At 35.4% G+C, this 13,812-nt stretch overlaps 1 protein-coding gene across 4 annotated transcripts in view; it reads left to right on the forward strand.

Moving 5' to 3' along the window:
- LOC121327923 (roundabout homolog 1-like) overlaps positions 1-13,812 on the forward strand; it is a 339,729-nt gene that overhangs the window by 135,353 nt on the left and 190,564 nt on the right. Inside the window, exon 1 of one of the 4 annotated variants that reach the window (XM_041272276.1) lies at positions 6,750-7,721. The exons of the other annotated variants lie outside the window; for them this stretch is intronic. Coding sequence (XP_041128210.1) covers positions 7,664-7,721 — 58 coding nt within the window. The 5' untranslated portion in view covers positions 6,750-7,663. Of the gene's footprint in view, positions 1-6,749; positions 7,722-13,812 lie in introns of those variants that run through there. 4 annotated transcript variants of the gene reach the window in all.

Below are 13,812 nucleotides of genomic sequence, written 5' to 3' on the forward strand. Positions count from 1 at the left end.
GAAAGAAAATAGTATGTGTAATAAATTATCCAATTAAAAGTCACCTTACATCTGAGATTCCAGCCCAATTTGTGGCGGTATAAGGACTTGGCATTGGGTAATGTCTAGTGAAAGATGGACAGAGCCAGACCCTCCGAGTATCAACCAGCGATTTCAGAGCCTTAGAAATCCCATTAATTCAGTGGTTACCACACTGTAACTAATATGTAATTTTAAACAAGTGTTGCAAGATCTGACATTGTTTCTAATACTAGCTATGGTAACTCAATATTTTAGTGTAAAACTGAAATAAATATAATTAGTAAATAAAAAAACTGATTGTGTGCATTGTTACTATAAACTGAACCATGTCACAGTCAACATTGTCTGTCTCAAGAAGTCGGCAGCACTCAGCACGTTTTTCCTTATTCATGATTTTTTTTAAGCATATTTCATGTCTGAAATGAAAAATAACTCTTGTAATTACTCTGCATGACTGTAAAATGACCAACCCCTACGCAGGTACTACTGGAAAATGACCAGCCACTACGTAGAAAATGTGTAGCTAATTTACATTTATTTAGAACACGTACTATTTTATGTATTCTGATTGGTCCAAATCAATGCGTGTCCCAGGTGTGCGTTTTTGACCTGGCTGGCCTTCCATAGTACTCAAATTTAAGACACAGGCTATTTTTGACAAGCAAACAATCGTTCAAAAAGTGTGTCTTAAATTCGAAGGAATACAGTATTTAAAGTTGTCCATAAAACACTCAAACAAATAAGATAATAACAAATAAGATAATAACAAATAAGAAACTGGCCCACAAATAATGATTTACCCATGAGCTTAAGTAGGTTGGAAAAAATAAATACTACTGTATAATACATTCTCAATACAGTTGAGTTAATCTTGTAAGACTAAAAAGGCTGCATGGGTGAAAGGCTAAACTATCTGATAACATCTTTCACTATAGTTCAGTGTTTCACAGCATGTAAACAGGGTACACACCAAACTTTTTAGAAGAGGCTCACAGGAACCAGACTTTAGAAAAAATATACCAAGGCTAACAGCCGAACAACACGTCTTGGTTGTTAAGCTTTGTTTTCACAGTTCTGGTTTGTAAATGTTTTAATGTCCAGGTTGGCTAAATCTTGTACTAGCCACTCACTCCTGGCAAATGTGTTTAATTGTGCAGAATTATGTGCTGATTTCACCTTATATTTACTGGGGTGTCTAAGCTGGGAATCCATTTAATTTGAGAACTGAGTCTGATTCAAACCCAGGCATGGTGTAAAACAACAACACTGTACATATTGTGAGCAGAGCCATCAAATGATCTTTATGAAAATGTAGTGAATTGTGATCCGTTATTTATTACAATGAGCCTCTACCCACTTTGGTGTTAAAATGAGCGCTGGTAGTTCACCACTATAAACAACTATGGAAGCTAACTTGTAGTATCTGGGGGGGAATGATGTTAAACCCTTGTGGTGCCCATGGATTGTTGTCAAGTGTCTTTGTCATTGTAATTTGCCAGTTTTTCATTGTTATTTCAACAAGCACATGAGTGAAATTTAATGGCTGTAAATACAAAATCGGAGCCATCATTGAAAAAGATCACCATTACCTACCATTACCTTGAGTATGTTTGACAAACATATAATCAAATAAATGCCACCCTATTCTCCATATCTTAAAGAATGCCCTTACTAGTTTCATAATAACTGCATAAGTGGTTCTCTAGAGATATGTAGAAATTTCGACCAGACAGACTCCAAATACATCAGATTATGATACAGTCAATAAAGAAGGAACTTTTCACAATCGGGTAAGTGGTTTTCTAGTTACAAGTAAACATGTCAGTGTGGTGTCCAGCTCCACTATACTGTAATCACTAGCGTAACAACCAATATACTTTACTACTAAGAAAGTGTGTAATAGTTGAGACATGGTTAAAAAGTTATAGTCTGTCCACAGTGGGAGAGGTCCCAATCCACAGTCTGTAAACTTGAGACAGCCTTTTAAGGGCGCTATCAAAGACCAACTGTTGTTTAAAAGACTGTAGCTCAATGTGTTTCATATTAAGGTTTGTTCGAGTGTTTGTTTACAGATTAATTGGCTTTTTAGGAATACCGAAAAGGGAAACAGTGTTGTGTGCCCTGTGTGGTGAGAGAGTTTAAGATGGGGGTCCTTCCTATGCACTATTTGTGTGGTACGGATAAGTTCCTTTGCTATATGATTTGAGAAACACTTTACTGATCCAGACATTACCAGAAACATGTCATGTCGTGTTGTGAGGTTGCTAATAGAAGAATGGTGCTCAGTGTCTCAAATGAAAAATAATATTTGCAGAACCTAAACTACCATCACGGTAATGATTTTATCCACTGAAAATGTTGCAGCAAATCACTGAGCAAATATTTGATCAAAAAGACTTTTTTTCTCCCAGATAAGTATTACTTAAAGTTGAAAAAAAAATAAAAGTGTGCATGGAAAACTCGTGAAGGCCTTCCACTTATACTGACAAAGGAGTCCTTTGTGTGTCTGATTTGGCAAGATGCCTAATGCAGATATATGGCTTTTCCTGGACATATTTAGTTTATAACTTCAGCTTAATTAAATCCACAACTTTTGACAGCATACATTTAACATGTTATTACAGAAATATGAGGAAATAACGTGATGTAAATTATTACAAATCTATTTTTCCCCCCTTTAAAATATTTTTTTTTTCAAAAACATGACTAAGGTGTTGAAATCCTAGCTCGCCAAATGGTTGTTATTTTCTTTTAATCAAATAGATAAAAAATTTTGATTAATGGGGGTTAAACTTTTTATGAAATGTATACTTTTTTCTACTATACAGAACTATTGAGGGTAGGGAATTGTACTGGTCTCATAACTATATTTATACAATCAACTGTTTGTGTGTTTAACTGCTATTTGCTACGTAACAAGCTTGGACATTTTCTTAATTGGTTTTAGTTGTATTTATTGTTATCTAATTTTGTATGTTTATAATTTGAAACGATTACTAAACATCATTGTAAAATGTACAGTTGCCTACTTAAATATTTTGTAATATAACATTTTAACTAGTACCCTGGATCATTATACAGGGCTGTTTTTTAAAGGTGTAAACTGAAAGAAAAAAGAATACCAGACACCACCAGCAGAGGGAGTACATAACCCATTTATCTCTCACATTCATGTTTCCTATTGTCAAATGTTAAAGCAGACGGTCCAGTGCTGGACTCTGAGCCACATGTAGCTCATTACACTCCATATTATTATTATTATTATTATTATTATTATTATTATTATTATTATTATTATGTATTTATTTATGTTTTTCTATTTTGCAGTGAAGTATTCCATTTAGGCTCTTAATGGGTTTGAAAAAAATACAAGGTTGTCTTGTTGGCAGAAAGCAAAATCAAAATGCAATAAACGGACAGATTTAGCACACAGATATTGTAAACCTTATTTGGTCAGATTTTTAGTTTTATTAAGTAAAATGTAAACATTCCTTACTGTCAGAAATATTTTTATTTGATATATTGTGTGTTTGTGATTTTCTGACTATAAGAGCCCACGGGTTCTCTTCTAACCAAAACGGCTGGGCAGATCTGTGATAGAGCATAACTAGATGTTAAGCCAAAGTCATATTTGAATGCCTACATTTTACATCAGATACAGACAGAGCAATAGTAAAAATGGTTACATAATGAACAATGAAGCAGGTTTGTGCTACTGCAGTCAGTAAAGACAGCTAATACGATAACTTGATATCGTTCTCTATATTTAGAAATAATCAGATTGGTATCACTTGTACTATTAATAATTAATTAACTATTAATAAAACATATATCACTGAATTGTTTAGCACAAAAAAGATCTTAGAGGAAACTGCTGAATTCCTATATATTTTTCCTTTCATTACCACAAGGTGGTGCTGTAGTACTCCCTCTTCTTGGTTACTGCATTTTCTGTAGGCATTGCATTTGGTAATGACCACGTGTTAAATTACAGGAGAGATGTTTGCATTACAGTATTAAAGGCTTTGTTTCAACAACAACTGCCATAACCTTGTTTTTACAAGCAAAAGGGTGTACAACTGTATTGTAGCTTAATGTTTTTTGTTTTGTTTTTTAGAACTCACATGTCAGGCTCAGTAAATTCACATCCCACCCACATTTAAATACTTCGTTCGATTTATAGAATTCTACTAAACACGGTTAGTTGGGCTTGTTTTTGCACTAGTTTAGTAATGTTCTATTTTTTAATGTGTTGGCTTTTGTAACCACTGTAACCACCCATAACTGCTTTGCTATCTCTTACATTGAGGGAACACCTGTGATATGTAGCACACACTTGTGCATAAATGGACTACCCCTCACATACATTTGTTGATCAAATTGTTACACAGGTGGTGTCCCTGACACATTCTGTAATATATAAAAGCTTCTCCCAGTTACACACCCGGACCATTCTTTGCTTTGCTATAAGTTCTGTAGGCCTATACAACTTCCCTTCATTTTATAGAATGTAAACACCTTTCAGACTTGTAACTTTCAATCAGTGCTGTCTTAAGCCTCTTTCACACTGGCGTGCTCTACCCAGGTCAGGACCTGGTGTCATGCGGGTTGGGTACGCAATTTCACACTACTTTGATAAAGCAGGGTTAACCTGGGTGACAGGCGTAAGTGCACAATGACCCTTTCAATGCCATGGAACCGTCAGTCCAAATGTTGATTAGAGCAAATGTTTCTTCATCCCTTCTGCAGTCTGGCCCATGCTGTGTCTCAATTGACAAAACTATGGCAAAACACAATGAACTGAAATGTTCCTTGCAGAAGTGAAACCTTCACGCAGGCTTTGCTGTTTGTTATTGCGTCAGTTCACGAATGTCCGTCTGCATTTTGTCTCGCTCAACCTGGGTCAAAGCGTCTCGACCCACATCCTGAGATGGTTTGCTTGGACCCGGGTCAGATTCTGGGTCTGGACCCTGGTAGGAGTGCCAGTGTGAAAGGAACTTAAACTGCCCATAGTGGCCTCACACTGTTGACGGCGTTCTTGCAGATTTTTCTAATTTTGGTTCAATATCATACAGTGTCATACATTTGTACATTTACAGCTATAGCCAACAGTCTCACCTAGAAATTTAGAATTGAGACATAATTAGGAACATAATTTAGATATGTTATTTAAAATCATGTAATCAATGACACTACAAAATTATATCTAAATTCTACCGGAAGCCAAGGTACAGTGTTTCATATTAGATTTCAAAATGTTACATTTTCCAATTTATGTCAGTTTTTCAGTAAGTATATGGAAAACTACAAAGCGGTATGCGATTTCATAAGTTAATGTAACATTATTCAGCAGGTTTAATTTGATTTAATGAAGCAAAATTAAGTCTGTAGGGTGATGCGAAACATTTGGCCATAGCTGTAGGTAAACAAAAAATGGTTTCAGTATACAAGCACTGTGCCTGTATTATATTTTTTGTAGACTTCATATACAACTCGATCTTCATTGGGAATACATTGCTAATCCTATGTACACAGTTTTAAATGTCAATCAAACCTTAGTTTTAAAAGTAAAACTTACTGTGTGTGTACACACATTTATTTTGGTGTAGCTGTATGGATAACAGTAAATACGAGGCAGTACAGGTATTGGTGGTCAGGAAAAAGGATATTTGATTGTTTCATTAAAATTAAATCTGTAGTCTGCTAAGTAAATTACAATCTGATATCAAGAAGCGTTTCAGCTCATTGCTAATGGCCCTCAAGTGAATTTTAATTGGCTGATTAAGATGGTATTTTACCTGGCCACGCGGTATCTGGGATTAGGAATGCCAACGTGACAAAAAACAGTGTTTATAAACAAAGTGCCCAAGTTTCAAATCTCAGAGACTTGAAGATAGCTCTGTTGGAATTTCCAGCACTGAACACACCCGTTGCCAGCACAGCTGCTGTGGAGTGAAATGCGGGCTTAAAAAAAAAAAAAAAAGAAAAGAAAAAAATGGTTGTCTATACACTTTTTAATAACTGTATATATTTAATTGTAGCAGTGATTTTGTGATTGTTTGAGAATTAACTTGTAAAGTAAATACAAAACCCCCTTGAAAATGCATTGCATAAGATGGATTTGCAGTGCACTACCACTATTTTATGTACAGTATTAGCCTTTTCACTTAAAACATACGTAGAGTTAAATTCCGAGAACACGTTGAATGATGCTAGCATACCACTAAACGCTTTAAATGAAAACTGAGTTGGTCAAGGAGTCTGTTGGTTAAAAATAGGTTACATTATAGTAGGTGATATGTGATTTCCACGGTTTGATCTATGTAGATTTACTTAGTTATTGTTATCACGTGTACCTATAAATAAGGTTACCGGTATAATACATTTGTAGCTACATGTTTACACGATATTCTACAAAAATAAATAAATAAATAAATAAATAATTAACACATTGTAACGCTTTTGTTACAGAAGTTGGAAATGCATAAAGGTTGAGTTAAATGTTTTGTTTTCAACTTACATGGTAATGCATTTCTGAAACTCCATCGTGCCCTTGTTAAAATGACTACGCAAATTTGTGGAATTGACTATTGATTAAAATTAATCCAGCATGGAAGAGGTTAAGTTCCAACATTGGTAAAATCCATTGTTTAACATCAGAGAGGGGTGAATGGCTCGTACCATTGTACAATCCTCGCAGTCACCCTGTGAAACTGCCGTTTGTTTTCATTCCCCTTTGTGAGTCAGACGGGGTTAGACACCGAGATAATAAATAAATAAATAAATAAATAAATTACTCAGTAAGGGGAAAAATATTAGGGAACTGAGCACAAATCCTATTGTTAAACTGCAGCAGAGAAGAAAAAACAGATGCACAGAACGTCTGTTTCTGAACTGAAACGGAAAAGTTTTCGTGGTCACAAGGGGAAAAGTAGTTCAGAATTGATGAGAATGCAAGGACTGACGTCTGGATTTTAACATTTTAAGTCTTTATTAACGTGTGTACTACAACAGTTTTGAGGAATCTGTTCAATTGGCATTTTCCTTTTTTCTTAGAAGAGCATGTGCGCTCAGTCAAGCATAAATTGAGACGATGTTCAAACTGCGCTAAGTATGAGCAAAAAGTGTGACTGAACTGAGAAGAGAAAAAAAAAAACGTTCAAGAAACTTCAAAATTACCAGGAAAAATGATGTGGCAAGCGACTTGGTATTGACTTTAGCCGTTTAAACTTGTTGGGCCAACTACTGTGTTCAGATGCACAATATATTTGTAACCAGGACTGGATTATTTTTTATCTTTTTTTTCCCCCATAAATCTCACATTGAGAGATCCATCCAACTCACCAAAAAACCCTGTTGAGAATTGATTAATTTACGTAAAGACAAAGGAACAGATTTTGACTTTTAAAACACTTCAACTTTATTGGCATCTGGGAAACGTCATTACATTTGTTTCAGTGAAAATAACAGCGGATTCAAATAATACATAACGTTTTCTTCATGAGAACACGTGTTATATTTCTGTTTTATAGTCTGAAAACAGGATTATGAAGGACCAGCCATCGTTTTGCTTGCAGTAATTACTTGGAATTATAAAGTTATTTAATTTTTTTTTTATCTCTTCCTATGAACCTTTTGAACAATGCCTGCACGTTTTATAGGAATGTACCTTGTGTTTGGATTCCTCAGTACTTGCTCAGGTATTTTGTTTCCTTACTTTTTGCATTCATTATTATGGGATTGTAGTCTGATCTCACTTCATAATAGCTAGGTAAAGTCATTTTGTCTATTGAATACTCCTAGACATTGGACTGTTATCAACTGTAAACATCAATGTTACATTTTGTTTCTGGTTAAAATCAGTGTGTTCCCAGTCCGGCTCAGGAAATTGGTGTTCTCTTTAGTTTAAAATAAGACTCGAGGTTGATTTTATTTGAATGTACAGCGGTGCAATATAGCAGGATGTAGTGGTTGTGATTAGGAGGCTGGGTTTGAAACAATAGCCGATTACTGTGTTAACTGTTAACTGTAATTAAGCCCTATTATGACCATGCGAGAGGAAACTATTCACTTTTGCTGTAGGATATGAATAACTTCCTTTAGTTCTTGGCTAGTCGGACCCAATAAATGCAGCGATATATTTTTAGGGTACCTCATTGCACACCCGCCTTCTGCGAACACCTTTACTCTGCTTTTGATGTGGCGGAAGACGCTTTGTGGAAATGACGATAACTACATTTCTTCTCTCTCTCTCTCTCTCTCTCTCTCTCTCTCTCTCTCTCTATATATATATATATATATACACATACATTATATATATATATATATATATATATATATATATATATATATATGTGTGTGTGTGTGTGTGTGTGTGTGTGTGTGTGTATATATAATATAAAACAACCATCATCATAATAAGAAAATAAACAGGAACTGTATCCACCTATCCCACGCAACCGCCCAACTCCTCCCGAAAAGAGTACAGGGTGAAATTTAAACTTGCCAAGCTGGGCCATATGGAAACCCTCGTCTATCGTTTTAATTAAAAAAAAAAAAAAAAAAAAAAAAAACTTTCTGTTCGTGCTGTTGACGCAGCGAGCAGTTTCATTATTGAGAAGCATTACAGGTAGGGTTTTGCGAAATAAGAAACAAAGCAAGTACCAATACTGTCACGGTACTCTGCACGTGCAATTTACATCCGTTTATTGGGTTATTACTGGATCTGAAACGACATTAACTAATATAGTGATAAGGCAGGCAACAGGTAATTTAGTAACTGTCTGGTAAGAGTATTGATTATATGTTGTCTCTGTTGTGAAGGAAAAGTATGTAAATTAGATTAATTCCTAAAACCACTGTTTAATGTTAATTGTACAAGGGTTTCAGCATTTAATACTGTAGGAGAAACAAAACTTCAATTAATTTCTAAAATGAATAAGTTTCTGTCCCTACAGCTAAAGTACCTTTGCTTTGGGGATACTGCATAAGCATACTGGACTGTACAAATGACACTTTGAACTTTGGACACTGGGCACATTTTTCTAAAAGAAACACATTCTGATGTTACAGAACTAACAATAAACAAATAGGTTGTAGGAGCTTTGCTTGGTGAATATGTGGGGAAAAAAACGTGAACTGTTCAGTAGCTTTGAGGTTAATGGGTATCTGGTCTCGTTTTAACTCTTCAATAAGTTTCTACTTATTGTTGCTTATTTACATAATAAACTTAACATTCAGCCTGTTATTGCGAGACTCATATGTTGGGGATTTTCAGATGGTGTTTTGTGCTTTCTGTTTGTAAATGGTTATAGTTCATAATTAGCTGGTAAGTCAAAGTCTTTGCATAAAAAGCTACTTCTAGTATGAAAACAAAACTTTTTGCCAGTTTTTTTTTTTTTTTTTTCTATGTAGCAGTTTTGTTGTCAGGATGACTAGTTTAACTGAAGTGCACTTTACCCGATTTGTGAAAGCAGAATAAACAAAAGAAAAATCTCATCAACATTAGAGAAATGGCAAAACTTTGAGGCAGTTTGCTCAATGTAGTCCCTCTGTGTCCACGTTTATTCGCTGTGTAGAGAGGTGTCAGTAGAATAATAAATGAAGGAAGAGGAGATTACTACAGAGATACAGGGATTAATGGTCATTAGTTGGTGTTTGATATGGAGTTTTGTGCTTTGGGTTCTTATCATATCTGTAGATAACAGACAGACCAGAGCTAATGGGAGTGCTGATAGCTGCAAGGTTCACAGACCATCGCCTTCAAACTTTTCAGTTTACTTAAAGGTGTGGTGTACAACCATCATTTTCAGTTGTAATGGTAAAATATTACTCCTCCTTCTTCTATAGTTTAGCCTTCTTTGCTCTATTCATAGGAGAAAGTAGCTGCTTGTTCTCAGTCTTGGTATGCATTCTCCAAAGGTAGCTGAAGCTAGGATAACAAGCCGCCTTATCCCCAAAGCCTGCTACTCACACTAGTAAGTGTAGTTGGTTATAAATGGTATTTTAAGGACCTGGTGTTGCTGAAGTAGCCAGAAAAGAGTACCCAGTTTCTGTAATATTTTAATGAAGGAACTGGAAGACATGAGTATGCTGCTGCTGCTTAAAGTATTTCCTTTGTCTCATAAAAAAAAAAAAAAAAAAAAAAAAAAAACACTAACTTTTGAAAGCTCTCAATGTTAGCTTTGAATAAAGCTTGCTGTCAATCTGACTAAACTAATCTGAGCAGCAGGGAATTCAGATGATTTACTCTCTGTTTATACCGTTCACTTTATAGAAAGTAAACTCGAAGCTAGAACAAAGCAAGCTTTTTTCCTTTTAATATAGAACATAGTGCCATACATTTTAGACAATGTTAACTGAAGTCAATTTTGAAAAAAAAAAAAAAACTAAAACAAACTAGCTTTTTGGTCACAAGGCTCCAATAATCTAGTGGAGAAGGTGTATTAGTGAGCGCTGGCTATTTTGAACAAGAATGTTATTGATTTATAAAATTGCAACAGGCCCAGGTGAGCAATTACGTTATGTGACTGTATGACACCTGGCTGGTTGATGAATGAACTATTTGAAGGCTAGGGTTTCTCGGGTAACACTGTCACCTTCCTGTCATTCTGCCAGTATGGATTGTAAAATATATATTTGATGGAGTCTCACGATAAATCAAACTGGAAACTAAGTACCTTTAGTTGGGGGTAAGGACCCTTTGGTGCACTAGAGGCCTGCCTTATACAGCCGAGGTTTGTGTTGTGCAATCAATCATTTTGTTAGCTTTTGTTGTTTTAAAGTAAACTTTTTTAATTACATTTTGTCCATTCCTGGTTTAAGAATTTGCTTTCTGTTCCATTAGATCCCTTATTAAACCTATAGTAATATTAAAAAGCTCATGCTAGTTACTAGGCTCTTAAATATTCTAATCAAAGTTTCTGTACAGCCTGTAACACAATTTTTCTAGTAAAAGCTTCAAAAAGCCTGATTTTTCTTTTACACAATATGATAGTTACTTCTGCAGTACTTTTATCTGTTGTTAACAAGGCCACTTGTGCTTGTTAACGAATGAATTGCAAAATACTGTTAATGTTACGTTTATGACAACCCATACAACTAGGACAATTGGGGTTTTTACACTACAGCAATCTTAACTGAGACATGCGCTACCTATTCATTGCAGCATAGACAAGGAAAGTGTGGAGCCTCCTCTGGTACCCACATGTGCAATAGTTAACACCTCCATTTTCCAGAAATGGATGGCTAAAAATAAACGGTCTGAAACACTGGAATGTAACCAATTTTTAGCAAGCCTTTAACTCAACGCACACAACGGAGAGTTAAACCCAAGTTGTTCAACTCTCAAACGTTGTGTTTTTTAATGGGAGTTCTGATGCAACTTAACTGATAGAGACACTACCACACCTCGGGAATATTGCTGGAGGTCCATTTGCCATTCCTTCACTTAAGTTTAAAAGGTCTGAATAGGTAAAACTAAACCCAACTAATATATTAAGATGTCATACAGTCAGGAGATGGCATGTCCCATTGTGACCTGGAGGGGCTTCTGCCTCAGAAACTGATCTGTTTTTATTTGCTTGGTTAGCTGCTTTACTCTGTTCCAAGTCCTGTGGGGCACTACTGCAGCTTTCTCAACTGCTCTTTCACTGTGACCATAATGATTGAAGCAGCTATAAAAGTGGACATTTGATATCCAGTCTATGTATTACATCCTGAAGGTTTTTACTGACATGTTCCCCCAGTATTCTCATGTCCAGAGGGGCCCTGTGCCAGTGGGAAACTGCTGATAGGGTTTGTGCCACGTTTTTAAAGGGAGGATCTCTGGCAGTAAAAAACTGGACCATGTTTTTAATAGTGTGTCCTAAATAGTTTTGATGTTGACGGTTGAGGCCATGTTCTGCAGGGCATCTGATTTAACCACATATCCTGTAATCACAGTTTTTTTTTTTTTTTTTCAACCATTTTCTTTGGAAGAGACTGAAGGGTTGGGAGGTATCACTTCTAAGGATTTTTCAGGCCACTGGGTTGAATTACACAGTCTAATATTGTTAACCTGTTCTGCACCAGGAGAAAGTTGATATTCCTGAAGTGAAATGAATAAGTGACTATTTGATGTGCATAGAAATACCACAGTATACATGAACAATGAGCTGTAGTTTTAATATGTAAAACCAAAAAACAGTGTTTGTTTTAGAACAGTTTTTAATGAAACTTGGTATTTGTATCACTAGTGTAGTCCTATTTTAACTTATTCAGTTTAAGTTTTTGTTTTTAACATTCAAAACTTTTAATTTTCATAGAGTGAGTTGATCACTAGATTGTTTTTCAGAGTTTGACACAGTCAGTACGTGTACACAGTAAAATTTAGCATTTTCAGCACAGTAAATAACAAAAAAATAAATAAAACATATGTACTGTACTTTTGCAGTACTGCGTCATTTACATTGTGTGTACAAATTCTGCATTATATTGCAATTTACAGCAGTGAGACTGCAGACAATTACTGAGTCTTTTAAGATGTTCTTTATCTTTTTAACAGCAGTGGAGGATATGGAATGGGTTTGGAGGACTGTGTTATTTGTTAATTTTTTTTAAAGTTTGGATTTTACATTATGTAAGTGCTCATTACCAACCTATATGGGCACTTGGGTCTTTGTAATAATAATAATAATAATAATAATAATAATAATAATAATAAATGTGAATAAGTACTGTAGACAAGCATTTCAGATTTGATTTGGCAGATGCATTTATTCAGAGTTCCTGCTGACTCAGCTTAGATATAGGCCTGAAATGATAGCACTAAGTTGCACTGTATGATCATGCATGAAAGTAGGTGAATGGAGAAACAAGGAGAAACATTGCCTTGTACTAAGGCTGCCAACTTCTAAAAGTGTTTTTAATAAACATTGAGCAGCTAACAGTTCTGTTTAGTTTATCTCACTAGGTTATTGTTCCAGTCCAATTACACTGTGTAACAAATTATTATTTATTTTTTTTGGTTCCTGGGTAGTAAGTGTTATTTCCTAATTGCTTATGCCTCAAAAGTATAGAAAATGGCTATTATTCCCCACAAACTTTGCTTTTGTGACCAGGACAATGATATTTTGAAATTTACCTATTTTCCAGAACATTCCAGATAGATTCAGTGCTGAGTAAACTTGGAGTAACTTCTAGAACTTCTAGAACTTTCCAGTAATATAAATAGTAGTATAAATACAGGGGCCTTAAGCCCACCAGTTCAGTTTAGTTCCAGCTGCCTAAGTGGATACATATCTGCATTTTTCTGAGATGGCATCAAGAGGCTGCAAGCATCCGGCAGACGCATTTTGCTATGTCTGCGGCCAATTTATCAAGACGAGCGAAAAAGGACTCCGTGGAAGCATCTGCTAAGATGTGTGAGGCCTACAAGGCATATTTCGGCATGCCTGTCGGGGATCAAGACAAACCCTGGGCACCTCATTTCACCTGTGAGCACTGAAAAAAAACTCTGGAAGGTAAGATGGACAATTGTTGCTTGGAATTTTTTTTTAAAATTTGTTAATTTTTAAAATTGTAAAAGTTTTTAATTTTAAAATGTTTTACAATTTTCAATGTTATTGAAAAAATATATCATATATGAAAAATGTTGCGAGAATCTCTCACACATTAGTCATGGGTGAAATAAATGTATTTTTGTAGGATGGTACAGAGGGGAAAAGAGAGCCATGAATTTGGCGGGAACCCACTGACCACTCAAGCAACTGCTACTTCTGCATGGTGGACCCTTCCTTCATCCATCGCCCC

This window comes from Polyodon spathula, chromosome 15 (genome assembly GCF_017654505.1).
Source record: "Polyodon spathula isolate WHYD16114869_AA chromosome 15, ASM1765450v1, whole genome shotgun sequence".
NCBI lineage: Eukaryota > Metazoa > Chordata > Actinopteri > Acipenseriformes > Polyodontidae > Polyodon > Polyodon spathula.